The following is a 26,968-nucleotide window of genomic DNA, read 5'->3' as shown; positions in this document are numbered from 1 at the left end:
TAAATATCAACACTACCGGTGCCAGCATTTAGAATGATTCAGCTATTTGTAGCCTACCGACGGTATTCTTTCAGATTCCCATTGTTATGTGTAACATTTGTCACCTAGGAAGTTTTGCTCGGTTAATTTTGTTATTTCCTATTTTCCCTTTGTATTAGGACCTGGTCGCCATTTGCAAGTTCGCATGCATTTTCATGCATGAAAACCGTATTGCACTGGTTAAGTTTTACCAACTTTAGTAACTTACTTTAAGGGCTTCCTAGGGAAGAACATAAGAGATCGTGGCTTATTAAAGGTAATTTGAATGATTCTGATGGAAAGAGTTGTGGGGAACTATATTTTTCCAGTTGTGGAACTTTCAAAATTCTAAAAGTTTTGATTGAAAAACAACATTTTAAAAGGGAACAAAGACAAAGGTACCACCTAACCTAACCTAAGAGACATAGCCAAGCCTATTTACGTACGGACCCCCCAAGTGGCCTTCCCTTAGATGGCATATCCTTACCTTACCCTAAGACTAAGTTGCAACTTGTGTTTGCTTCTCAAATGGTTTCATTCCTGAAAATGGATTTTTAAGACTTATTTCCTAGTTTAACCTTCCATAAACTTAAAAATTATGTATTTTTGATTTCATCATAGCATTGTACTACAGAAAGTAAAACAATTTCATTAAGGAAACAAGAATATAACCTAACCTATCATTCTGCACACAATTTAATTTAGGACGCCTCCACCACCAGTGCAATCACCAACCCAGTAAATCATTCCGAGCTGGGTGTACAGGCTTAACAGCCTCTTCCAGAACATCAACTGTAAGAATGTTGTTATCAAGCTAGGAGGGTTTGTCGGTACGCCCTAATGTAACTCCCACCAGTACGCCATGTCCTTACTGTAACCCAATTGTCTGTCTTCGATGTTTGATGGTGTGAATCTAAGGTTGGATAGGGAAAGTGATGAATGAAAATGACTATTTGAAAAAAAAAGTGGTTCCATTGTTTGGTCTTTGAAATACAAAAATACACATTTTTTTGTGGCACCACTAAATTTGAACAGTAACCACCACAATTCGATACACATTAATTTTGGGATGTTTGTAAGCATTCAACAAAAACAGGAGCATTGGAGAACTACAAAATGAAAATAAGAACAGGTGTTACAATAAAAGGTAAATTTTTAGTTTCAGCCAAATTTGGAAAAATGCAATAAAAATATATTTGTTGCATCAGAAATAGTGTGGTTTCAATTAATTTAACGTTTATTTTGACTGCAAACCAACCGATTTAGAGATTTACTATGTATACCCTAGTTCATCCCACCAATTATGGGGGACACCCTTTGGGAACCGGGGTTTTGGGTGGGGGAAGGGGGGGGAGGGTGTTGGGGCATTGAATGATATTTGCAATAAATGAATAATTAATGTTCCAGCACCCCTCCCCCATACCCCTAACTAGGCCTACCGGGGGGAGGGGGGTAGGGCCCCCCAGCGACCCCCCCTTAAAGCCACAGTAATTTTCAGGGCACCACAGAACCTAACAAACCCACCTAACCTAACCTAGGGGCCCTGTACCCCTACCGGGGGGGGCTTCGCCCCCCCTGCGACCCCCCCTTATGGCCACAGTAATTTTCAAGGCACCACAGAACCTAACAAACCCACCTAACCTAACCTAGGGGCCCTGTACCCCTACCGGGGGGGGCTTCGCCCCCCCTGCGACCCCCCCTTATGGCCACAGTAATTTTCAAGGCACCACAGAACCTAACAAACCCACCTAACCTAACCTAGGGGCCCTGTACCCCTACCGGGGGGGGCTTCGCCCCCCCTGCGACCCCCCCTTTAACCAGGGGTAAATTTGAATATATATATTTTGTTAAATCACTTCTTACCTTAAACGGAAGATGACGATGAAGATGTGGAAGGTTGTGGTTGACCCTCCTTTACAGATTTGGTACAATACCACACATGTCTATCCTCACGAAAATGTAAAGCCGAATCACATTTACCACACTGGACACTTAAAGGTAATACGGAATGCTCCCTTAGAAAACGATTCACTACTTCAGGAGTTCCATTATAATTACCATGAAATCTGCCGATCACATCAAAATAGGAATAACGACATATTTCACACAACCGTACCGGAGGATCCATGACAGTCAAGTGACGTGTGATGAAAATATAGAAACCGGAACTTTTGAAAACCGAAAACAAACGACAATCACGGGTTTCTCCCATAATGAAATAGGGAAAAAAACAAAATACTATCGTTTACAATGTTATATTGCACGAAAAACAGATCCTTGAAACAAGACTGAGAGACCAATGAATCGTCCAATAATAACCCTTGAAAAGAACCCAGTAGTATTTAGATTGGAGGAGCGACATTAGTGGGAGGAGCAAATGCGCATTCAAGCAAATATTGTCACATTGCGCAATGGGGAGGAGCCAAGTAAGATGAAAACAGATATACAAACAAACAAGAGCTACCTTGCGTGCCCATGGAAAGATATACACTAAACTTAGAAAAAGTCAAGACCTTCAATTCCTGAAATATTTTTTTTCTCTGTAAGTATGCATTAGCGACAATAATGTATTGAGAAGAAGTGTTTTGTTATCACGTGCTTTACTAGGAAAATATATTAATATAATACATTTCCCAATTTGGTTGAATCCAAAACTTTACCCAATAAAAAGTTACATGATAAAGAAGGGGTCGCTGATTGGCCATATAAAGGAGGATTGGTACGGCATTCCAGATCTAATGACATGAGAAAACGGGAAATCGGAAAATACAGTAATTTGTTTCTACATGAATACAACCTGTCCTTTAATAGATGTATGATTTCAGTGAAGGTGGAAATTCTGCTGTTAGAATTTACAGCGAGGTAGTGGGGGAAGCGCCCCCCCTCCCCCTACACCAACTCACTGAATAGCCTCTTAACTTCAGCCGCCGAGTTGTATAGACGTAGTCAAGGTGTTCCAAAATTGTTTTTTTTTTTCGTTGTATTTTCAAAATGTTTGTTTGCTGTGTGCTAGTTACATAAAGAAACCATGCATAGGAATGTCGTCTTGCCAGGAGTTTCCAGACTTTGTTGTGGAACATTTATGAGCAAGATGTTGGTGGATCCCCATTCTTTGTGTCCTTCTTGCAGGGGTCATGACTACATGTAGTGATCCCCTTGTGAGAAATGTAAGGAAAGGTCACCCTATTAGCGGTAAGGGTTACGGCAGGGGGATTCATTGCTTTCATGGTATTTCCCAAAGTCTGAAAAACTTGCTAGACCACCTCCCCCCTCCGTTCTCTGGCTTCTGATCCCCCACCATTGCCCTTCTCCCTGGGAAAGCAATGAAGACGGTATTAATCTGAACCTAGGACATGTCCAGAGTAAGCCAGTTTTATCTACTTACCCTAGAGAAGTAAGCAATCCTTCTCCTTGTGGTAAACGAGAACTATTAATTTCTGGTGATGACCGAGCCAAGGACCTTGCCCTAAGAACGCGATGGCCATCCTTCGGCCTTGAGGATATTCCGTCAAAAGAAAGACTTCTGCAAGTTCTTGCATCATTTAAGGCAAAGTTTTTGCCTGACCTTCTGCGGCACTAACAGACGAAGCCTTTGGCATGACCACTTCCAGCCTGTCTATTACCATTGGTGGCGCAGTTGATCGCCGATCCTTTCCAGGGGTGCCATCATCTTCAGGTTTAATGTCTCTGGGCAAGAGAAAAAGCATCTACTGCCTTCTTCATCTCCCAGCCCATTCCCTTGGACATCGTTATCGTCTATGGCTTTGCCTCATTTTGCTCATCTTATGATGATGAGAAAGAGAGATCCCTTTAGACAGTCTTTTGATTTCTCAGAGATATGACAACAAGGATGTTATTTGCATTTTTAGGCATCCACTCCCAAGCTATCAAGAGACGTATTATTTTGTCCTCAGAAGACAAATCATCTCTCCACAGAGGAAGGGAAACGTCCTATTGTTCTCTCTTGCTAGTGCACTTCCTCTACTGTACATTTAGCACGCACTCTTTTGGATTTTGAACGCTCTCTTGAGTCAAGTCTTCAGAATTTGCATGTATTCAGCTGACCTAAACATTCACTTGCTTGCGTGCCCTCTCTCCACTGTGTGCATTCATCGAACTTAAGCCTTCACTTGCTCATACACGTGCAGGCCAGTGGTTGGATGTGCTCACCAATTCGTGAGTGCACATTCATTGTATCTTGAGCATTCGCTTGCTCGTGCTCTCCCCACTTACTCCGCACTCATTTGATTTTTATGTCCTACCTCTTTATGCTTGGGGTCCCCTGATCATGTATGCTCTCCATTCAGCGCTCAATCCTCAGAACTGGAAAAATCTTCCTGTTGGTATGCTCTTTCATGGTGTTGTTCTATCATCTGTTTGCATCACTCACCACTCTACTGTTCATTCGTGCCCTTTTGAATATGACTGCTTGCCTATTGATGCGAGTCCTGTTAAGTAGCACTCTACTGTTCACGCACGAACTCTTCTGTTGGAGCATATTCCCTTGTTAGTGCTTGCTTATTAGTTGCTGTGAACTCTGTGCTGTCACTTATCAATCAAAGAATTTCTGCCAGTCTGTGAGACTACTTCTGCATGCAGACTTGGCTGGTCACATGGGAGTGCGCTTACCTGATCACAAGCATTATCTAACTTATTCGCACTCTACTCCTCGCACATGCTCTCCCCTGAGAGAAAGTTCTCTTTTGGAAGTGCATTCTATTGCTCACTTTTGACATACTTCCTTCTGTTAAAGAACAATTATTTACTTACCTCGTTCATTTGAACACTACTCATTCAAGCTTAGATTCTTCTGTACGCACGCTCAGGTCAAAACACTTTTGTCCTGTCACTAATACAAGCCCTTTCACTATTTATTTGGGAATATACTTTTGGTGAAGCTGGAAGACTAGATATAATACTTTTAGCAGTGTATACCTACCCCACCGCTGGTCAGTGATGAGTAGGGAGTAGTACTGGCTACCCCGCTCACACACAGTTTCTATCGCTACTTTTGCTTTTGGCTCGGAGGAGTGAGGATGTTCCGTTCTTTCTCCTTCGTTACCAAACTGGCCTTATGGCTTCTCATTCAGGAGTCATCCTGCATGCAGAGTTTCTCTGGTATCGAGTGTAGGAAGCAACCATCCTCCTAGAGGGGGAAGATTTGTAGGCGTCAAAGAGAAATTCTGAGGCATTCTTTTCCTTTGGGGTTTTCCTCGAAGGCGAAGAAACCCTGACCTTCTTCTCCATTGGTGATCCCTCCTCTTTAACAGTCGAGTAAGAGTGATGGCCACTGTATAGGTAATGCACTAATAGAATGCTCGACCCTCGGACAACCCGCAGGGGTTTACCCCCCCCCCCCCCGCGCTACATAGCGTTGGGGTAATTATACCTTGCTAAAAGTCTTAGGGCTAGTCTTCCAGCTTTGCCAGAAGTATATTCTTTAATAAAGAGCTCAAGGATATTTGTTTTTGTTAGAAAAAATACAAGTTATATTGAAATTTGTCATTTTCGGGCCCTCATCCAGACATGCTTTGGTATATAACCAGTCTTCTGATTGGGAAACCTCTGCTAAGGGCCACTCTTATTCTACAGCAAGGTTCACCCCTTTGTTTCCCCCTTCCTGGGAGCATTTAGTCTTAGAGTAAGGAATCCACAGGTCAACAGAAATTAGTATACTGTACGTAATTTCCATTGTATTTCCAGATTATTATTATTATGATTATTATTATTATTCTCTCATTCTCACCTCCCATCACTGGCACTAGATGAAACGAGAGTAGGAAAAGCATCTGGTATGGACGGTGTGAAAGCTGAGATGTTGAAGGAAGGGGGTGTGACTGTACTTGAATGGTTGGTGAGATTGTTTAATATGTGTTTTGTGTTGTCAATGGTACCAGTAGATTGGGTTTGTGCATGTATTGTACCACTATATAAGGGTAAGGGAGATGTGCATGAGTGTTGTAATTCAAGAGGTATTAGTTTGTTGAGTGTAGTTGGAAAAGTGTATGGTAGAGTACTGATTAATAGGATTAAGGATAAAACAGAGAATGCAATCTTGGAAGTACAGGGTGGTTTTAGAAGAGGTAGGGGTTGTATGAATCAGATTTTTACAGTTAGGCAGATATGCGAGAAATATTTAGCAAAAGGTAAGGAGGTGTATGTTGCGTTTATGGATCTGGAGAAAGCATATGATAGAGTTGATAGGGAAGCAATGTGGGATGTGATGAGGTTATATGGAGTTGGTGGAAGGTTGTTGCAAGCAGTGAAAAGTTTATACAAAGGTAGTAAAGCATGTGTTAGAATAGGAAATGAAGTGAGTGATTGGTTTCCGGTGAGAGTGGGGCTGAGACAGGGATGTGTGATGTCGCCGTGGTTGTTTAACTTGTATGTTGATGGAGTGGTGAGAGAGGTGAATGCTCGAGTGCTTGGACGAGGATTAAAACTGGTAGGCGAGAATGACCATGAATGGGAGGTAAATCAGTTGTTGTTTGCGGATGATACTGTACTGGTAGCAGACACAGAAGAGAAGCTTGACCGACTAGTGACAGAATTTGGAAGGGTGTGTGAGAGAAGGAAGTTGAGAGTTAATGTGGGTAAGAGTAAGGTTATGAGATGTACGAGAAGGGAAGGTGGTGCAAGGTTGAATGTCATGTTGAATGGAGAGTTACTTGAGGAGGTGGATCAGTTTAAGTACTTGGGGTCTATTGTTGCAGCAAATGGTGGAGTGGAAGCAGATGTACGTCAGAGAGTGAATGAAGGTTGCAAAGTGTTGGGGGCAGTTAAGGGAGTAGTAAAAAATAGAGGGTTGGGCATGAATGTAAAGAGAGTTCTATATGAGAAAGTGATTGTACCAACTGTGATGTATGGATCGGAGTCGTGGGGAATGAAAGTGATGGAGAGACAGAAATTGAATGTGTTTGAGATAAAGTGTCTGAGGAGTATGGCTGGTGTATCTCGAGTAGATAGGGTTAGGAACGAAGTGGTGAGGGAGAGAACGGGTGTAAGAAATGAGTTAGCGGCTAGAGTGGATATGAATGTGTTGAGGTGGTTTGGCCATGTTGAGAGAATGGAAAATGGTTGTCTGCTAAAGAAGGTGATGAATGCAAGAGTTGATGGGAGAAGTACAAGAGGAAGGCCAAGGTTTGGGTGGATGGATGGTGTGAAGAAAGCTCTGGGTGATAGGAGGATAGATGTGAGAGAGGCAAGAGAGCGTGCTAGAAATAGGAATGAATGGCGAGCGATTGTGACGCAGTTCCAGTAGGCCCTGCTGCTTCCTCCGGGGCCTTAGATGACCGCGGAGGTAGCAGCAGTAGGGGAGTCAGCATTATGAAGCTTCATCTGTGGTGGAAATGTGGGAGGTTGGGCTGTGGCACCCTAGCAGTACCAGCTGAACTCGGTTGGGTCCCTGATTAGGCTGAAGGAACATAGAGAGTAGAGGTCCCCTTTTTGTTTTGTTTCATTGTTGGTGTCGGCTACCCCCCAAAATTGGGGGAAGTGCCTTGGTATATAGATAGATAGATTATTATTATTATTATTATTATTATTATTATTATTATTATTACTAGCTGAGCTACAACTGTAGTTGGAAAACCAGGATACGATAAGCCCTAGGGTTCCAACAGGGAAAATAGCTCAATGAGGGAAGGAAATAAGAAAACATAGAATAGTGTGCCTGAGTGTACCCTCAAGCAAGAGAAGTCTAACCCAAGACAGTGGAAGACCATGGTACAGAGGCCATGGCACTACCCAAGACTAGAGAACAATTGTTTGATTTTTGAGTGTCCTTCTTCTAGAAGAGCTGCTTACCAAAGCTAAAGAATCTCTTCTACACATACCAAGTGGAAAGTAGCCATTGGAAAATTACAGTGGAGTAGTTAACCCAATGAGTGAAGAAGAATTATTCGGTTGTCCTAGTGTTGTAAGGTGCATGAGGAAAGAGGAGAAATGTGTAAAGAATAGGCTAGACTATTGGGTGTATGTGTAGGCAAATGAAAAATGAGCCATAACTAGAGAAGAATCTAATATATTACTATCTGGCCAGCTTAAGGTCCCAACAACTCTCTTCTATCTCTTTTTCTTTCATAAAGTACTTTGGTTCTTTCGCAAAAGATATCACCATTTTGTACAGATCTTGTGCTAGTGGACTGTGGATTGTGCTGGCCCAGTTAGTGACTAGTTCCTGCTCTGGGTTTTTGAGTACTGAGCTAAGCTGACCGCGCTCTGGTGCTAGCGTTTAATTTCAAGACATGGAACGTATCTATTCCCAGCCTGATTATCTATTTACATTATAGGGAAAGGAAACAAAACCAGAATGGGTTGACAAACACAGAGTTTCAGGCCATCATAATATGAAACTTTTAAGGGATTGTTTTTTTTTTTGTTTTTTTGTTTTTTTTTTTCAATCATAGATTTTTGACGAAGACCGATTATCAGTCGAATATCAATTCACAACCTCGTACCTATTTCTTTGTGTAAGTTAGCCAGAAGTTCCCTGGTGTTGTGTTGGCACTGCAGTACTACTTAAGGATAACTCATTCTTCTCATTAGCCCGAGCAGAAACAAGACTGTTCCTTCTGGTTTGATGAGGCTGTTTTCTTGCAGACGTAGTTTGGGAAGTGCCCACTTCTGCCATCCTGTTTACTTGTCGGCATACTTGAAGCTAAAGGTGGGTGTTTAGGGTCATACCACCTTATCCTCTCTACTTTATGGGTGTTGCCCTCAGACTCTTGGACCCTTTTTCTTTGGATCCTGGGGTGATAGTTGTGTAGCACTCCTAGCACCCTCACAAGACTTCTGTAATTTTGCAGGCCGTCTAAGGTCACATTATTTTTATTGTTGTTAATTGCTAATCTACAACCCTAGTTGGAAAAGCAGGAAGCTATAAGCCCAAGGGGTCCAACAGGGAAAATAGCTAAGTGAGGAAGGGAAATGAGTAAATAAACTACAAGAGAAGTAATGAACAATATAAATTTTTTTGATAACAGTAATAACATTAAAACAGATCTTCCATATATAGACTATAAAAACTTAAAAAAGTAAGGAGAGAAATAAGATAGAAAGTTTGTCCGAGTGTACCCTCAAGAAAGAGAACTCCACCCCAAAACAGCGGAAGTCCATGGTACAGAGGCTATGGCACCATCCAGGACTGGAGAACATTGGTTTGATTTTGAAGAGTCCTCCTAGAAGAGCTGCTTACCATAGCTAAAAAGTCTCTTATACCCTTACCAAAAGGAAAGTAGCCACTGAAAAATTATTGTACAGTAGCTAGCCTCTTGAACAAAGAAGAATTGTTTGGTAAATCAGTGTTGTCAAGTGTATGAGGACAGAGGAAAACGTGGAAAGAATAGGTCAGACTTCGGTGTATGTGTAGGCAAAGAAAAAGTGAGCTTGGCATAAGCCTCGAGAAGAGGTAGAATGACTGGTTCTTTAATCTCTTTCTAGTTTCTCTTTCAAGGGAGTGCACTGGTTGGTCTGATGGTGGTGAGTTACACTGCATAGTGCAGTATCTTTATTGCAGATTATATCTGGCAAGAAGCAATTTCTCCATTTTCTGGCACGGAGGAAAATAGGGCGGTGTTGTACTGTCCGAGATTATAACAACCTTTACATCGCTATTATAAAGTTTCTTCGTAAGGTTTTGGAGTTCCCTTCCTCATTCCTGCATAGGACCAGAAAAAAATATATTTTCAGGAATGAAAAGATACTTCTAGTTTGGCTCAAGGGGGCTTCCTCCCTCCAGTAAGTGACTCTTCATTTTAAAAGATAAAAGGTTGGTATACACGTAGGAATAACTAATAAAATATACAATTTATTTATTTTTCCTAGGCATACAAACCTGAATCCTTTAAATTAAATTTCATATTTCAACAAGCTTTTTCAGTTCTGGGCTTAATTACAAAATGGGCTATTCTGTGACGGGTGGGTGGGTGGTGGTTCCCCCGCGAGCAACTACAATATTTCATTAACGATTCGTTGGTGGTTCTAGCGCTGGTAAAGACATTTCCGTGTTTAAAAGGACTGGTTTTTATAGGTAGGAAAAATACAAATTCCTTTTTTTTAAATTTTCTGTTTTATCTCTTTAATTTTTTCAAGCAATGTTTATGCTTAATGATAGTAATGACTCTTTTCAGTATGACATCAAATAGCTTAAACTGCTCTCTCCCAACCATGGAGCCTCGTCCCGTTTGGAGAAACTACAAGGTTTGCCTGGTAGGTTATCACTGCATTGCTGCAAGATGTTTTTTGCTAAAGGATGTTAACTACTTTTTTACTGTACAGTATATGAATGGCTGATGTTTACTTATTTTAATGAGATACCTATGGTATTAGTACTGTAATGTGATGCCCATGTATATTCTTTATCCAACAGGTCAAAGATGCAGGTACCCTGTGGATTTGTGAAGTATTCTCAGCTGATTGTTCTGCTGAACTCAAAAGGTTTAAGCAGTTTGAAAAGCGTTTTAATGCTCATTTTAATAAGACCTTCAGAGAACTGCCAGAATTTTTGTTAAAGGATGAAATAGGAAAGGTGAGTAGTTAGCCTCCTTCTTTGTCATTACACAAATACAAACCATCGTTTATCAGGAGGAGGACTTCAGCGAAGCTGGATCAGCTGTTTAAACTTTTATCATGTAAACAAAGTTGCTTGGCGGGTGGGGGTTAGCCACCTACCTGTCATTTAAATCAACCCAACTTTCATTTCGGCTGCAGTTCTGTGTAGACTTGCTTCTCTGCATCTTTAAGCTTGGCTATTTAATGCCTTTTCTTTCTCTTTTCTGTGTTTGTGTCAGAGTCCGACTCCATGGGCAGTCATGCGACTTTGCCTGTTCGCAAAAAAGCCGTAGATAGATGTTCATTGATAGTGCAGCTTCTGCAGGGGCCATGATTGTTCGCAGTTATCACTCTGTGATAAATAGGTATAGGGCATGATCTCTTCAGTTAGTGGAGCTGGCATAGATGATGATGTTTCTTTGGCATTCTTGATTTAGTAATGCCTAAGCTGATGCCAAAGAAGCTGTATACCGGGTCCTTCTTTTCTTCGAGTTAGAAACCTGTTGTATCTCCTTTGGATTCCTTCAGATGTGGCTTCTCCGAAGGATCCAATAATAGGATGGGAGTCCTCGTCTTGCCCTCAGGGAGCATTTTGACAGAGATGTGAGTGTCACCTTTTCCTAGCAAAGGTAATACCCCACCACCTCTCAAAGTACTGTACAGTACACCAATTGCTGTGAAGACTGATGATGACCCTCACAAAGACCTGGACCTGGGAATATTAATGCCCTCCATAGTTGCTGCTATGACCCCTGAAGTCTTCCCTTTCTGCATCCTCCTCTTCGGCTGTAATACATTACAGAGGAGCGAAATGAAGTGGTGCCCATTAACGAGTCCCTGCCTGCCACTGCTGTTGCCCACCAGCCTAGAAATCCTTGATGTCGGTGAAGCTTGGTAAGCAGGAATAAAATGCATGCACTCACCTTACCCGACCACCTCACCAGCTTTTGTCTCTTCCTTGCCTGTTGCCAAGCCTTTGAACATGACACCTGCCACCCCAAAGAGAAGGTAGAAAGGTTTCAGGTACACTACTACTAAAGTCTGGTTGGGCCAATCCTGCCGAGTATTACAAGTTTTCAATATTAAACTTACCCGATAATCATGTAGCTGTCAACTCTGTTGCCCGACAGAATTCTACGGAGGGATACGCCAGCTATCACAATACTAGAAGGGGGTGTACTTACCAGCGCCACCTGTGGCCAGGTACTCAAGTACTTCTTGTTGACACCTCCTCAATTATTCCTCTGTCGTGCTTCTGACAAGACGTTCTGGGATACGCTTATGTTCTTGGAGTATTTTCACGACTTTGGTGAAGTATTTCTCTTTGATTTCGGCTGTCGCTTTACTGGAAACTTCTATTTTAGCTTAGTTAGCTTTTGGAATTAATTTGATTAATTTTGGTGACGAAGAGAGTATGAACTCTCGTTCACCTTTCAATGGCCGACCCTTCCCTTAGTCGGAAGTGTTGGTGTCTAAGAGAGTATAGACTCTCTTTCTTAATTTTGCTTAACAAAAGTTATAGATTTATTTTATATCTCTCCGCCTCTTATAGGCCTCTTCGATTAACTTCCTTTTATTATAAACTTATTAAAATTAATTTTTATATTTGTTTATATTCGACCTTCCTAATAGTAGGCGGTCTTTTCTTGGTACCGAAGTTAATTATCGTGAGCCCGTCATTTCGGTTTTACCTGTTAACATATTATGCTATTTTAAGGTCTTTGAAAGAATTTCTTTGATAGTCTCGTACTTTTTCAAAGTTGAACTAACGTTTTGTTTGTCTCGGCAGTTGTTGACGTTCAGAACGTTTCAACTTGCACTCTATCGTTACGATAGAGGAAGAATGTTCACGGTTTCACATTGCAGTAAGAGTAACCGTGTCTAGCGTTATGTTCATTCTTTCTTAACTTAATGGTTTTGATCCTAATAAGGAACTTTTCTTTTTGGGAAATATTTCAGTTTTTTCCTTTAACAATAATATGTTTTAACGATATATATGATTGGGCTCTTCTCTCAGGTTCTAAGTCAAGAGAGAGAGAGAGAGAGAGATAGAGACGGAGGGAGAAAGAGGATAAACGTTTCCCTCAAGCCTGCCAGGCGTACGAGTAACGTCGTTATCGTTTTGCTCTTATCCCTAGTCTCTTTAGGGGAAGAAACTAAACGTTTCTAGAGTGATCTAGTGTTTAGTCTCTTTCCAGCCACTGAATTTTCTTTCATTAGATTTTTCTGTTACATTGTAATTCTGTTTTCGCAATTACTAACTTTTGAGAAGGATAGAATTGCGTGTTTCAGGTACAAACCACTTAAAGTTTCGAGTTCAGTGAAATAAGTGCAAACAGAAATCAAAGTGATAAGTGATTAGCGCAAAGTATGTCAGTGTTATGCGTGAGGGTACTTTTATGCGCGCCAGTCGTCCTCCCAGTCCGGGACCTCTTGCAAGCTCCCAAGCCCAGGGGAGAAGCAATGTCGAAGGACAAAAGGGTTCGGCAGGCCTTGTTCGGCGCACAGAAGTATCCTCGGTGGTTGTGGGCGTGTCTTACCGAGACCGTCACTCCCACCCGCAGACGATTGAGCCCTTATTTTGCTCGTCTGCAGAAGAGATTTAGAGGAGAAAATATAGGCAGAGTAACGCTGGTCTCAGGTCTCAAGACCTCTTAAACGTAAGTCCAGACCTATGCCAGACGTACGAAGTAAAGTTCAACAACCCGGATGCAGTCATTGGGTTAGCTCTGACTCTCCTCAGTCATCAGTTTGTCGGGCTGAGAGTGCGCCTACACTCCCCCCGCCTATGCTCGCTCCACCTGATCGCAGTACCACCTGCCAGGCGTACGATGTTGTGGACTCTACTACAGTCCATGCAAGCACAGCTTTCGGATCTGATGCGTGAGTGTCGTGCTGAGAGTGTTGCACCTCCTCCTCCTCCTGCACCGGTGGTGCACCAACCGCCTGCACCCGTTCAGCCTGTGCTGCACCCGCCTGCACCGGTGGTGCACCAACCGGCTGCACCCGTTCAGCCTGTGCTGCACCCGCCTGCACTCGCTGCACCCAGTCGCAGCACCATCTGCCAGGCGTACGATGTTGTGGACTCTACTACAGTCCATGCAAGCACAGCTTTCGGACCTGTTGCGTGAGTGTCGGGCTGAGAGTGTTGCACCTCCACCTGCACCCTTTCAGCCTGTGCTCAACCCGCCTGCACTCGCTGCACCCAGTCGCAGCACCATCTGCCAGGCGTACGATGTTGTGGACTCTACTACAGTCCATGCAAGCACAGCTTTCGGACCTGTTGCGTGAGTGTCGGGCTGAGAGTGTTGCACCTCCACCTGCACCCGTTCAGCCTGTGCTCAACCCGCCTGCACTCGCTGCACCCAGTCGCAGCACCATCTGCCAGGCGTACGATGTTGAACCTCTTTCTGTGTTCGCTGTTCCCAGTGTTGTTCAGCCTCAGCCTTCTTTAAGGCAACCTTTGGTTTGGGATCAGGAGGATTACTCCACTCTTCCTCCTCCTCCCCTGGCTGCTCCACCGGTGGTGCAACTCTCGGTGGAGGTACAACCTCTTCCACCTGTGAGTCAGTCTCCTCAGCTGCTGCACCGAGCTCAACCCGTGCACCCTGATCCTGCGCCTCAGACACCTCTGCTTGCGGGAACTTTACCTTGTTCTGCGCAACCTCGGTCTCTTCACGCTCCACTCATACCACAGGAACAGGAACTTTCTGCACCTTCCACTGTTGTTGTTCCAGCTCGTTCTGACTCTGCTGTTCAGCATACCTTACCTCCATTTTCAAACCATGGCAAAAATATGAATCATGAGTTATGAATGTAAGGTAAACTTTATGTTGATTTTTAAACCCCATGCAAGCATGCATAAAGCACTCTAGCACTGGTCATGGAATTTCTGAGAATGTTAAACGCCATGCACACGCTCTGCTTTCCTTACAGCAGGCTCTGCTTACAGCAGGCTCTGCTTACTACATGCTCAGCATTCAGCATGCTCTGCATTCAGCATGCTCTGCATACAACATGCTCTGCATACAGCATGCTCTGCATTCAGCATGCTCTGCATACAACATGCTCTACATACAGCATGCTCTGCATACAGCATACTCTGCATTCATCATACTCTGCATACCTTACCGCATGCTTCTCAACATATCTTGGGTTGTTGCCAACTCACTAGACTGTCAAGCAGTTTCATAACGTTGCCTTCTAGTCTGCTGCTTTTGCACCAGTGAACCCTCACTCAGAGAACTTAGCTTTTCTAGGATAAGGTCCCTGTAGATGAGAAAGTTCTTTTCTCCCTCCTTCTGATATTCCCTTGAGGACTCTGTCATTTGGAGGGAGCCTTTAGCTGCATAACCTCTTATGGACTTTTATTTAAGCATAACATGCTTACAGGGAAGGTAATGGTTCCACTTCAGCCGCTAATCCCGTCTGTTACCACACCTGCTCCCATAGACCTTGAGCTGTGTTGCATGACATGCAGTCCAAGCTTAGTCCTTGTTAGAGGATTTTTTGTTTACGGAGTCAATGTGTCACGGGGAAGACGTTCAACAACCAACAGAAGGGACTTGTTGTGACGCAGTGCGGCAACCTCAGCAACCCGTTAAGGAGTTGTCTGTACGACCCAGATAGTCTAGACAGATTCGGGTTGTCACTGTACTTCCTCGCTTGCCCATGATTGACAGTTTACAGACTGTGCAGCAGTATCATGATCTTGTGTCCGGCTCCGTCAGACGACTGGCTTTTAAGAGCTCCCACAAGTCGTCGCTGTCTGGAGATTTTCAAATGGACTATGGTTCTGACCAAGGAACTGGGCCTCCTGGTCAATTTTGAGGAGTCTCAGCTCGTTCCATCCCAGACCATTGTTTCCTTGGGTATGGATCTTCAGAGTCGAGCTTTTCGGACTTGTCCTTCGGCCCCAAGGATCTTCCAAGCCCTAGAATGCATCCAGAGCATGCTGAGAAGGAACCGATGCTTAGTCAGGCAGGGGATGAGTCTAACAGGGACACTTTCATCGCTGGCCCTGTTCATCGAGTTAGGGAGACTCCACCTCCGCCCCCTTCAGTATCATCTAGCTGCTCACTGGATAAAGGACATGACGCTAGAGACGGGCTCAGTTCCTGTCTCCGAAGAGATGAGGTCTACTCTAACGTGGTGGAAGAACAGCATTCTTCTCAAGGAAGGTCTACCTTTGGCTGTTCAGACCCCCGACCACCGTCTCTTCTCGGACGCATCGGACACGGGCTGGGGTGCGACACTGGACGGACAGGAATGCTCGGGAACATGGAATCAGGGGCAAAGGACACTTCACATCTATTGCAAGGAGTTGTTGGCAGTTCATCTGGCCTTGATAAACTTCAAGTCCCTCCAGCTTAACAAGGTGGTGGAGGTGAACTCCGACTACACCACAGCCTTGGCTTACATCTCCAAGCAGAGAGGGACTCATTCGAGGAAGTTGTTCAAGATCGCAAGGGACCTCCTCATTTGGTCAAAGATCGAAAGCTCACGCTGGTAACGAGGCTCATTCAGGGCGATATGAATGTCATGGCAGATCGCCTCAGCCGTAAGGGTCAGGTCTTCCCCACAGAGTGGACCCTTCACAAGAATGTTTGCAGCAGACTTTGGGCCCTGTGGGGTCAGCCAACCATAGTTCTATTCGCTACCTCGATGACCAAGAAGCTCCTCTTGTATTGTTCTCCGATTCCAGACCCAGCAGCAGTTCGCGTGGATGCCTTTCTGCTGGATTGGTCCCATCTCAACCTGTATGCATTCCCGCCGTTCAAGATTGTCAACAGGGTACTTCAGAAGTTCGCCTCTCACAAAGGGACACGGTTGACGTTGGTTGCTCCCCTCTGACCCGCGAGAGAAGGGTTCACCGAGGTACTGCAATGGCTGGTCGACGTTCCCAGGACTCTTCCTCCTAGAGTGGACCTTCTGCGTCAACCTCACGTAAAGAAGGTACACCCAAACCTCCACGCTCTTCGTCTGACTGCCTTCAGACTATCGAAAGTCTCTCAAGAACTAGAGGCTTTTCGAAGGAGGCAGCCAGAACGATTGCCAGAGCAAGGACGACATCCACTCTCAGAGTCTATCAGTCTTAATGGGAAGTCTTCCGAAGCTGGTGCAAGGCCAATGCAGTTTTCCTCAACCAGTACCACTGTAACCCAGATTGCTGACTTCCTGTTACATCTAAGGAACGTAAAATCCCTATCAGCTCCTTCGATCAAGGGTTACAGAAGTATGTTGGCAGCGGTTTTCCGCCACAGAGGCTTGGATCTTTCCTCCAACAAAGATCTACAGGACCTCCTTAGGTCTTTTGAGACCTCAAAGGAACGTCGGTTGTCCACTCCAGGCTGGAATCTAGACGTGGTCCTAAGGTTCCTAATGTCATCAGGATTTGAACCGTTCCAATCAGCCTCTTTTAAGGACCTCACATTAGAAACTCTTTTCCTCGTGTGCTTAGCAACAGGTAAAAGAGTAAGTGAGATCCACGCCTTCAGCAGGAACATAGGTTTCACATCTGAAACGGCTACATGTTCCTTGCGGCTCGGTTTTTTTTTTGGCTAAAACGAGCTTCCTTCCCGTCCTTGCCCTAAGTCGTTCGAGATCCCAAGCCTGTCCAACATGGTGGGGAACGAACTAGAGAGAGTACTTTGCCCTGTTAGAGCTCTTAAGTACTATCTAAGAAGGTCAAAACCATTACGAGGACAATCAGAAGCCTTATGGTGTGCTATCAAGAAGCCTTCTCTACCAATGTCTAAGAACTCAGTTTCTTACTACATCAGGCTTCTGATTAGAGAAGCAAATTCTCATCTGAAGGAAGAAGACCTTGCTTTGCTGAAGGTAAGGACACATGAAGTGAGAGCTGTGGCTACTTCAGTGGCCTTCAAACAGAACCGTTCTCTGCAGAGTGTTATGGATGCAACCTATTGGAGAAACAAGTCAGTGTTCGCATCATTCCATCTCAAAGATGTCCAGTCTCTTTACGAGTACTGCTACACCCTGGGTCCATTCGTAGCAACGAATGCAGTAGTAGGCGAGGGCTCAGCCACTACATTCCCATAATTCCATAACTTTTTAACCTTTCTCTTGAATACTTTTTATGGGTTGTTCGGTCGGCTAAGAAGCCTTCCACATCCTTGTTGATTTGGCGGGTGGTCAATTCTTTCTTGAGAAGCGCCGAGGTTAAAGGTTGTGATGAGGTCCTTTAGTATGGGTTGCAGCCCTGTATACTTTAGCACCTTTGGGTTGATTCAGCCTCCAAGAGGAACGCTGCGCTCAGTAAGGAAGACGAACTTAAAAAAGAGACAGAGTAACGGTTCAATTCGACTTCCTTACCAGGTACTTATTATTTCATTGTTATTTGAGATAACTGTTATATGAAATATGGGATACTTAGCTATCCTTTAATCTTGTACACTGGTTTTCACCCACCCCCCTGGGTGTGAATCAGCTACATGATTATCGGGTAAGTTTAATATTGAAAAATGTTATTTTTATTAGTAAAATAAATTTTTGAATATACTTACCCGATAATCATGATTTAATTGACCCTCCCTTCCTCCCCATAGAGAACCAGTGGGACCGAGGAATAATTGAGGAGGTGTCAACAAGAAGTACTTGAGTACCTGGCCACAGGTGGCGCTGGTAAGTACACCCCCTTCTAGTATTGTGATAGCTGGCGTATCCCTCCGTAGAATTCTGTCGGGCAACAGAGTTGACAGCTACATGATTATCGGGTAAGTATACTCAAAAATTTATTTTACTAATAAAAATAACATAAGTCAACTAATCTCTATCCTTGTTTGTGTGGGAGAGAATCCAACCCAACATGTGCAGGTATTTAGGTACAAGAGCTCACGCTCCTGCTACTAGTGCTCAGTTTTATATGCGACCACTCACGAGCAGTGCTAATCTGAACGTTGACTTCTGCCCTCGGTCTCCTCTGTCTCTCCTGGATATGTGTGATGCTTTGATGATGTTATTTCTCTTCATGTGAACAAGGGACGTAGAACAATGTACACCCCAAAGACACACTGTGCTCTTCTTAGCACAGATAGACTTTTCACACTTGCTTAATGTCTCTTTTACCAAGGATAGGTAGCTCAGTCAAGCAATGATTTTCGGTTCCCTCTTCCACTATGAAGTACTGTCCCGATTGTATTCTGGGACCAGTCTGAGAGTGCTGAAACATCGGTGGTTCATGTTAAACCCCCCCTCCCCCCAAGGGGCAAGGAGCCTCTGGTGGTTGTCAATTGACAGTACCCAACTCGGGTCCAGTACCAATTATTGGAAAATCCTTTCATCAAAATTCTCACCCTCATGAGGGAGTTCAACGACCTTGGTGAGACATGGGTGCTCAACAACACAGTGGAGCTGTCAGCAAGTCATTTTGGGTAAGAGGAATGTAATAGCTGACAATTTCAGTCGCCAGGGACAAATTGTAGGAGCAGAATGATCTCTTCATCCTCTAGTTGCAGAGAAACTTTTGTTTTTTCATAGGAGTGAAATGGTCCCTTCATCTATAGTTGCAAAAAATCTTTTTAATTTTTGGGGTTCCCTATCGATCAACATGTTTGTCAGCCAGTTCAACAAAAAACTCACTGTCTCCTGTTCTCCAATGCCAGACTGGTCAGTCACCCTAAAGGACTCTCTTTTTAATGCTTTTCTGCTTTTCTGCCTGGTTTGCAGAGTAATCAACAGTGTTGGCTACTTCGAACTCCAGAGTAACCCTTGTTGCTCCCAAATGGCCACTTGTCGAATGGTGCCTAGACCGGCTGAAGCTCCTAGCCGAGGTAAAAAGAGAAGTACCCATGTGGTCCAACGTGCTTGGCTAGCCCCACCTGCAGAGGTGCTATAACCTGGTAACATCCCTGTCAGTTCATGGGTGGAGACTAGCTAGCATCCCCTCTGAGCAAAAGGCTTTTCACAAGGCACTGCACAGATGTCTGGATATCTGCATAGATCCAATGCAGATGTCTGCTAAGCAAAGTGGACCATCTTCTGCAATATGTGTCTTACAAGTGATACTTCTCTGGTTGGAGCCTCTATGCAATCCTTAACGAATATTCTTGTCTACCTTACCTGGGAGAAGCTCCTATCAATCTTGGTGGTGAAAGGCTATTGCTCATCCTTGAGGCAAGTCTTTAGACTAAGGTGGTTAGACCTTTCCTCTTCATAAAAGCTATATATTCTCATTAGGAGCTTCAAGCAGTCTTGTTCTCGTAGGGAACTCGAGCCACCTACGTGGTACGTCACCCAAGTTCTCAGGACCCTCAAGAAGGCCTCGTATGAACCTTTGAGGCATGCGTCAGATAACGATATGATACCAAAGACAGTCTTCCTCCTTGCCCTGGCCTCAGCAGGGCAATTTCTAATGTCATTAGTCATACTGAGGAATAGAATAGAATAATGTTTTTTCTTGTAAAGACTTGGAATCTTGCTGTTCATGACCCCATGTTCAAGCATTTCTCTCTCTTCCCTTAAGGTTGCAACCAATGATCTGGATGATTTGCTTCTTTGTCCTGTGAGGCATTACCTGAAGCAGACTGTGTACCTCAGACCACCCCAGCAAAATCTTTTCCTGAGTGCTGAAAGATCCAAGATCTCCAAGTACACCATATCCTTCTGTCTTTGAGAAACCATCTGCCGAGCTTATAGTTCATTGGCTGAGGATCCCGAGGAAACCACCCAATCAGCATGGCACTTGCAAAGTCAGAGATTGGCTCACGTTCTCGGGACCAGTTTTAGCAAACTTAGCTTTTTCAGAGGACAGGAAACATCTCGTCTAAGATTGCAGTCGTCGCGAGGTAAGGATACCTGGACTTTTTTCCTCTGCTTTCCCCTCCTTTGGGGTGCAGCAATCATACTGTTATTCACTGATTTGGATGTAGATTCGGGGAAGTTACTGTACCAATCAACTTTTCATGTAAAGCTGGAGTAATCTTTTCCATCCTTCATACAAGAGGGAGGATGGACACAATGAATAGAATCCATTTTTTTAAATTTAGACATCATACTGTATCTTCTTTAAGATACTGTATAGGCTCTTCTGTGACTTTGACAGAAACCTGGCTTATCGCCTGAGAATCTTAAGTTGTTTTGAGATGGATATAAGTCAACATGCTAGCACTTCTGCAAGCTGGAGTGTTCTGACATCCCGGGATTTTAAGCTGGCAACTTGGCTATGGGAAATTCATCCCTCCTAAGAAGAAGTCTCCTGGACGAGGGTTGTATTCATGTAGGAGCAAATTACAAATTTTAAGTCGTTTGTATTTTTTCTCGCCCTACAAACCCCAATCCTATGATTTACATTTCTCGCTTCAACCACCCTGCAAGTCCTAGTTGGAGATCTGAGTGACTACCAGGTTTGCTAGAGAGGGTGCCGGTGCTTCCCCGCCACTCGTCAGTAAAATCTCATTATGAATTTTAACGGCCAAGTTCCAGCTTCGTTGAAATCATACACCTATTAAAGGACTCGTGGGTTTTTATAGTTAGGAAAAATACAATATTTGTGAATTAATCCTTAGGATAACTTATGTAGATAAGTTATCCAGGTAAGTATTATTAATAATAATTTTGATATGAAAGTTCCTTTTTGACTAAATCTAAAATGTTTTTTGGCTTCTAGATTGTCATCGTTTATCATGGAAGCAAGTACTACAGAGGTAAAATAGAAGGTATTATAAACGACAAACGAAATCCGATCATAGATGTTTTCCTCGTAGACTATGCTACAAAACTCATGACTGATGTAAGTATTTTAATCCAGAAACCCTTGGATGTGTTGTAACTCGTTTTGAAGGATCTGCTATGTAGTTGTGGTTGTCTATTATTTAAAGCTTTGCATTTACTGTGATTTGTGTATTGTTTTAGATACCCCATATATTTTACAGTATCTAAAATGTTTTAGAAGACACAGTTGTAGAAATGGGAAGGTAGAGCACCACGTTATAGAGAAAGGGCTGGTCCTGGAAAAGGCAGAGTATTTGTTATACAGTACCATGACAATTGAAATATAGCAAGCATAGTGTTTAAAAGAATATCAATATACTGACTGGATGAGATGTTGTGAGATTGTTGGTCTACTTTTTGTACGTACCCCATCTGTAAATACAAATACATGTGATTTATAAGACCTGTTGTGCTCTATGCAGCAAATAAATGGATAATGATAAAGAGAATGGAAATACGGTCATTTTGTTGTTTACGATAGAATGCCAAGATTGAAAATCATCACAATCATATGAGTAATGCAATTATCAATCCCAGGACTAACAAGTGAAAGGCAGTTAATAACAGCCAATGAGGTTATAAAAGTTGAAACCTGGGTAATTTTTTACTTGCCCAGTTTTATACTTTAGTAGTTACCTGGTCTGGCTGCACACCTTTTTAAAGAGTGAATTTTCTTCAGCGTCGTGACCCACCAGTTACCGAAGTAATCACGCTGCCTTCAGGTCACCTTTTTTACATAAATATTAGTTAAGGCAATAAAGATAATTTCTATATCAAATTGTAATCAAGCCTAAGACTAGATAGAAACAAGGTAGTAATTTGAAGTTTGACTTGTCCTAGTTTTGATCCTGATTTGATGTAGAAATTAGTTTTTTTTTATTACACACAAGAGTTAATTTGCATAAAATGCTATCACTTGAGTCGCAGGTAGTTGGATGAATAAAGAAAAGTAGACAAAATGTAAATTGTTGTTATTGTATTGTGCTTATGGTAGTTCACTCTGTTTAAATAACTCCTAAGATATAGTTCTTTTCAAGTTCTTAGTTTAAAACTATTCAGGCCTGAATAAAGTGATGGTGGCCGATGTGGCAACGTCCCTGACTGCTGAACGCCAGACTTGGGTTCGAGTCCCGCTCAACCTCGATAGTTTCTTTGGTTCATGTAACCTCACCATCCTTGTGAGCTAAGGATGGTGGGTTTGGGGGAGCCTATAGGGCTATTTGCTGAGTCATCAGCAGCCATTATTATCGAGCCCTCCTTCGTCCTAGCTGGGGTGGAGAGGGGGCTTGAGCGCTGATCATGTGATTCATATGGTCAGTCTCTAGGGCAATGTCACTGTCCCTTGCCTCTGCCATTCATGAGCGACCTTTAAGGGGACCGTCCGCCATGGTGTTTTGAAATACCAACTTTCAGAAATCGAAAATTGTTTTATTGCTTCTATGTATGCGTAAACATATCATACATGCTCTCCAGAAGTTTCAGCCTATTATTTTTACAAATAACAAAGATATAATGGTCTTCAATGATGACGTCATCTTTACTGTCGTCTGCGTGACTGAGTTTGACAGAATCGTCTTTGTGTGCTTTTTTTTGCGTATTTATAGCAATTTTTTTACTTATGTTTTGAAATCTCGTACGTCTGGCAGAAATGGAAGGCATTGGTAGAGTGTAGTTGAACGAAATATACTCCTACAAGAACAACAGCCAGAGTTTCTAAAGACGTATAGAAGTTATAATGCATGTGTTTGTTACTTGAAGTTCATATGTACATTGTGTTTTCACAATGTCCTCAGGAACTTTATAGCAAGGCCAGTGTTACCCAAGTCATAGAAAGAACAATTAGTCAAATTATTTTTCCAAATTATGATATAGCGGTCTTTAAATGATGATATCATCCTTACCCCCGCGTCGTCTGCATACCTGAGTTTGACAAAATCGTATTTTTCTCTCTCTCCCTCTCTCTCTCCATCTCTCTCTCCTCTCTCTCTCTCCTCTCTCTCTCTCCTCTCTCTCTCTCTCTCTCTAACACTGGCAACAATGAGAGATCGCTGGCAACTCGTAACATAGTACAGACGCTCCCAAGATACGAACATCCGTGTTACGAACATCCGGAGATACGAACACAAATTGACGGAAGTCCGTAGATTTCATCGCAAGTTTAAATTCTCTCTCTCCTCTCTCTCTCTCCTCTCTCTCTCTCTGTGGCAGAAATGGAAGGCATTGTATGTTTCAAAATCTGCTACTTCTGGCAGAAATGGAAGGCATTGGTAGGGGTAGGTAAATGAAAACTACAGCTACGAGACATCAGCCAGAGTTTCCGAAGACGTATAGAAGTTATAATGCATGTGTTGTTTACTTGAAGTTTCGTATTACTTTGTGCTTTCACAGCGTCCTCTTGAACTTTATAGCAAGGCCAGTGTTACCTAAGGTGATAGAAAGAACAAAAAGTAAGCAGAGAACAAGAAAAAGAAACCAAGAAGAGAGGGAACATGAATAAGAATATAAAGCTGAAAATGCTAACTAAAAATAACACTGGCAACAATGAGAGATCGCTGGCAACTCGTAACATAGTACAGACGCTCCCCAAGATACGAACATCCGTGTTACGAACATCCGGAGATACGAACACAAATTGAGCGAAGTCCGTAGATTTCATCGCAAGTTTAAATTCTCTCTCTCTCTCTCTCTCTCTCTCTCTCTCTCTCTCTGTGGCAGAAATGGAAGGCATTGTATGTTTCAAAATCTCGTACTTCTGGCAGAAATGGAAGGCATTGGTAGGGGGTAGGTAAATGAAAACTACCAGCTACGAGAACATCAGCCAGAGTTTCCGAAGACGTATAGAAGTTATAATGCATGTGTTTGTTTACTTGAAGTTCGTATTACTTTGTGCTTTCACAGCGTCCTCTTGAACTTTATAGCAAGGCCAGTGTTACCTAAGGTGATAGAAAGAACAAAAAGTAAGCAGAGAACAAGAAAAAAGAACCAAGAAGAGAGGGAAACATGAATAAGAATATAAAGCTGAAAATGCTAACTAAAAATAACACTGGCAACAATGAGAGATCGCTGGCAACTCGTAACATAGTACAGACGCTCCCCAAGATACGAACATCCGTGTTACGAACATCCGGAGATACGAACACAAATTGACGAAGTCCGTAGATTTCATCGCAAGTTTAAATTCCTCTCTCTCTCTCTTCTCTCTCTCTCTCTCTCCCTCCCTCGTATTTCGATTTTTAATGCAGTTAAATCTTCATATTTCTTTGAAAATTATTAAAAAATTCTTTATATCCTTATTCGATGTTTCAATTATGGGAATAGTAACGGATCGGAAGAAAACCACTTGATTTGCCTCTCGCCTTCCGCCAGAAGAATACAACGTCATCAGACTTTTGGGCATTTTTTTTTTATTTCTTAACATATTAGAAATATCTTCAAGATGAATATTACATCAGCGCCAATATGTTACAGAAAATCAGTTTCCCTACAGTTCTTATTATTAGGTATCATGCGAAATCGTTGTAGCTCTTTCTGTGTGTGTGTGTGCTCGCTCTGTCAATCGCATACGGGTAGTTAATTCTAAAGCTTCATATAGTATTCAATTTTTCGTTCAATATTAAGCCTTCATATTTCATTAGACATTATTGTGTTTAATTGTGGTTATTGAAGCACGTTCATATTTTTTTTAATTTCTTGAGCCTTTCAATAATCAACAATTACTTTTGATTTACTTTTGGTTGGGAGATCAGCTGATCTCAAGGTGACGCTGCAGTATTACGATTATGCGCACATATAGTACGAATAACACTTGATTTATATAATTTTCTTGATATTCGAAATCTCTTCATAGTGAATATTACAACAGCGCCAATATATTATAGGGTATCACATTTTCCATACAGTTCGTTGATAGACCTTATTAGTTACACACGGAATACGCACCCCCCCCACTCTCTCTCTCTCTCTCTCTCTCCTCTCTCCTCTCTCTCTCTCTCTCTCCGTATTTTGATTTTTAATGCAGTTAAATCTTCATATTTCTTTGAAAATTATTAAAAAATTCTTTATATCCTTATTCGATGTTTCGATTATGGGAATAGTAACGGATCGGAAGAAAATCACTTGATTTGCCTCTCGCCTTCCGCCAGAAGAAATATATCGTCATCAGACTTTTTTTCTTAACTTTACGGTAAGTTGTACTAATCTCATAACTAATGATACAGACCACTAAAACACTTGATATTGTTACTCGGTGTTTCGATTATGGGAATGCTGTAATAAGATTACTCGGCAACATAATGAAAGGAAATCATTCGGTTTATCAGCGCGCTTCTCCGCCAAATACATGACGTCACAAGATACGTGACGTATACTCTACAAAGAATGATTCCGTCGGTCAGAATTAAAATAAAACAATTCAGTAAACTAACCTTCTGCATTTTATTTAACAATACCAAAACAACCATCAATCAGTTGAATGCACAGTACTGTTACATACAGTAAATACAGTACGGTACAAGTCAGCTGATTTGATCACCGTGAAAAGGTAAACATTACAGTACAGTACATAATGCAAATGGCCGCTTGTTTACGTAATTTTCTAGCAAAAAAAAATGGGTAATGGAACAATAAAATAGCTTTCAGTACATTTATTTAAAAAGGAATTAATGTACAGTACTGTACTAAATGTACAGTACACTATATTTACTACGATTTTACTTTAAGTCAGCTGATTCAGAAATGCAGTGCATATGTATGGCCGATTGTTTGTGCAAGTTTCTATATGTAGTGTGCAGTACAGGATAATAAAACAACAGTACTGTACTGAACTTTAAAGTATTATACAGACTACTGTAATATGATAAAGTAAAATATTTGTAATAACCTATTTTATTTGAAAGGGGCTATTTGTTGACTTCTACGGCTGAAAATCGTAGACATCTGAGTTAGGTTACGCCTACCCTTGACCAAAATTTAACACTAACGACTTACGAACAATCCAGCTTACGAACAGACTCTCGGTCCCTATTGTGTTCGTTAGTTGGGGACTGTCTGTAATAGTAAATTGAGGGTTCAAATACCTTATTTAGGGTGTGTTTATGTAGGAATAAACAATAAAAGTTATCATAATATTGTTATCTTGATTTCTTTAAGAAAAGAAGCGAAAATTTGTTGCAAATCTTTGGAGCTCATACCTCAAAAACACTTTTTCACACTTAGGTACATTTTTCTCACTTATTTATTGTTCGATATTAGAGAGAAGATATCATTGAAAAGAGGAATAGAAATCCCACAATTCTGTCAATCATAATTTTAATTTTTACTTTACTTTCTTTTTCACGATTATTTTGCGTCTAGACGAGGGAAAAAGAATAGAAATTTAAAAAAGAAAAAAAATCAAAATTCTGTCTGACAGAATTGTTCGGTTTATAAAGTCATTTTCATGGTATTAGATTCAATACAATTGCTGTCTTATTAGTGGGGAAAAATGTACCCAATTTATTTTTCTAAATCATCATTTTTGCTAATAAATCAAAGTTTTTTTGATCAAATGACTTGAAATTTTTATATGATGAAGGTATCATAAGTCTAACGATATATAGAAATGGTGTATTTGGATCATTAGAAAAACAAAATGGCGGACATGGCGGACGGTCCCCTTAAACCTTTATGT

The 26,968-nt window shown here is 42.1% G+C and overlaps 1 protein-coding gene across 2 annotated transcripts in view; it reads left to right on the top strand.

The window, feature by feature from the left end:
• The window catches only part of LOC137632972 (putative ATP-dependent RNA helicase TDRD12), a 99,140-nt gene that overhangs the window by 1,606 nt on the left and 70,566 nt on the right, over positions 1-26,968 (top strand). For both annotated transcript variants that reach the window (XM_068365111.1, XM_068365110.1), the window contains exons 2-4: positions 10,149-10,227; positions 10,388-10,546; positions 21,197-21,319. In XM_068365111.1, coding sequence (XP_068221212.1) covers positions 10,150-10,227; positions 10,388-10,546; positions 21,197-21,319 — 360 coding nt within the window. In that variant the 5' untranslated portion in view covers position 10,149. The remainder of the gene's footprint in view (positions 1-10,148; positions 10,228-10,387; positions 10,547-21,196; positions 21,320-26,968) is intronic.

Source organism: Palaemon carinicauda, chromosome 42, assembly GCF_036898095.1.
Source record: "Palaemon carinicauda isolate YSFRI2023 chromosome 42, ASM3689809v2, whole genome shotgun sequence".
Taxonomy (NCBI): Eukaryota; Metazoa; Arthropoda; class Malacostraca; order Decapoda; family Palaemonidae; genus Palaemon; species Palaemon carinicauda.
This window is presented reverse-complemented; position numbering and strand designations above follow the sequence as displayed.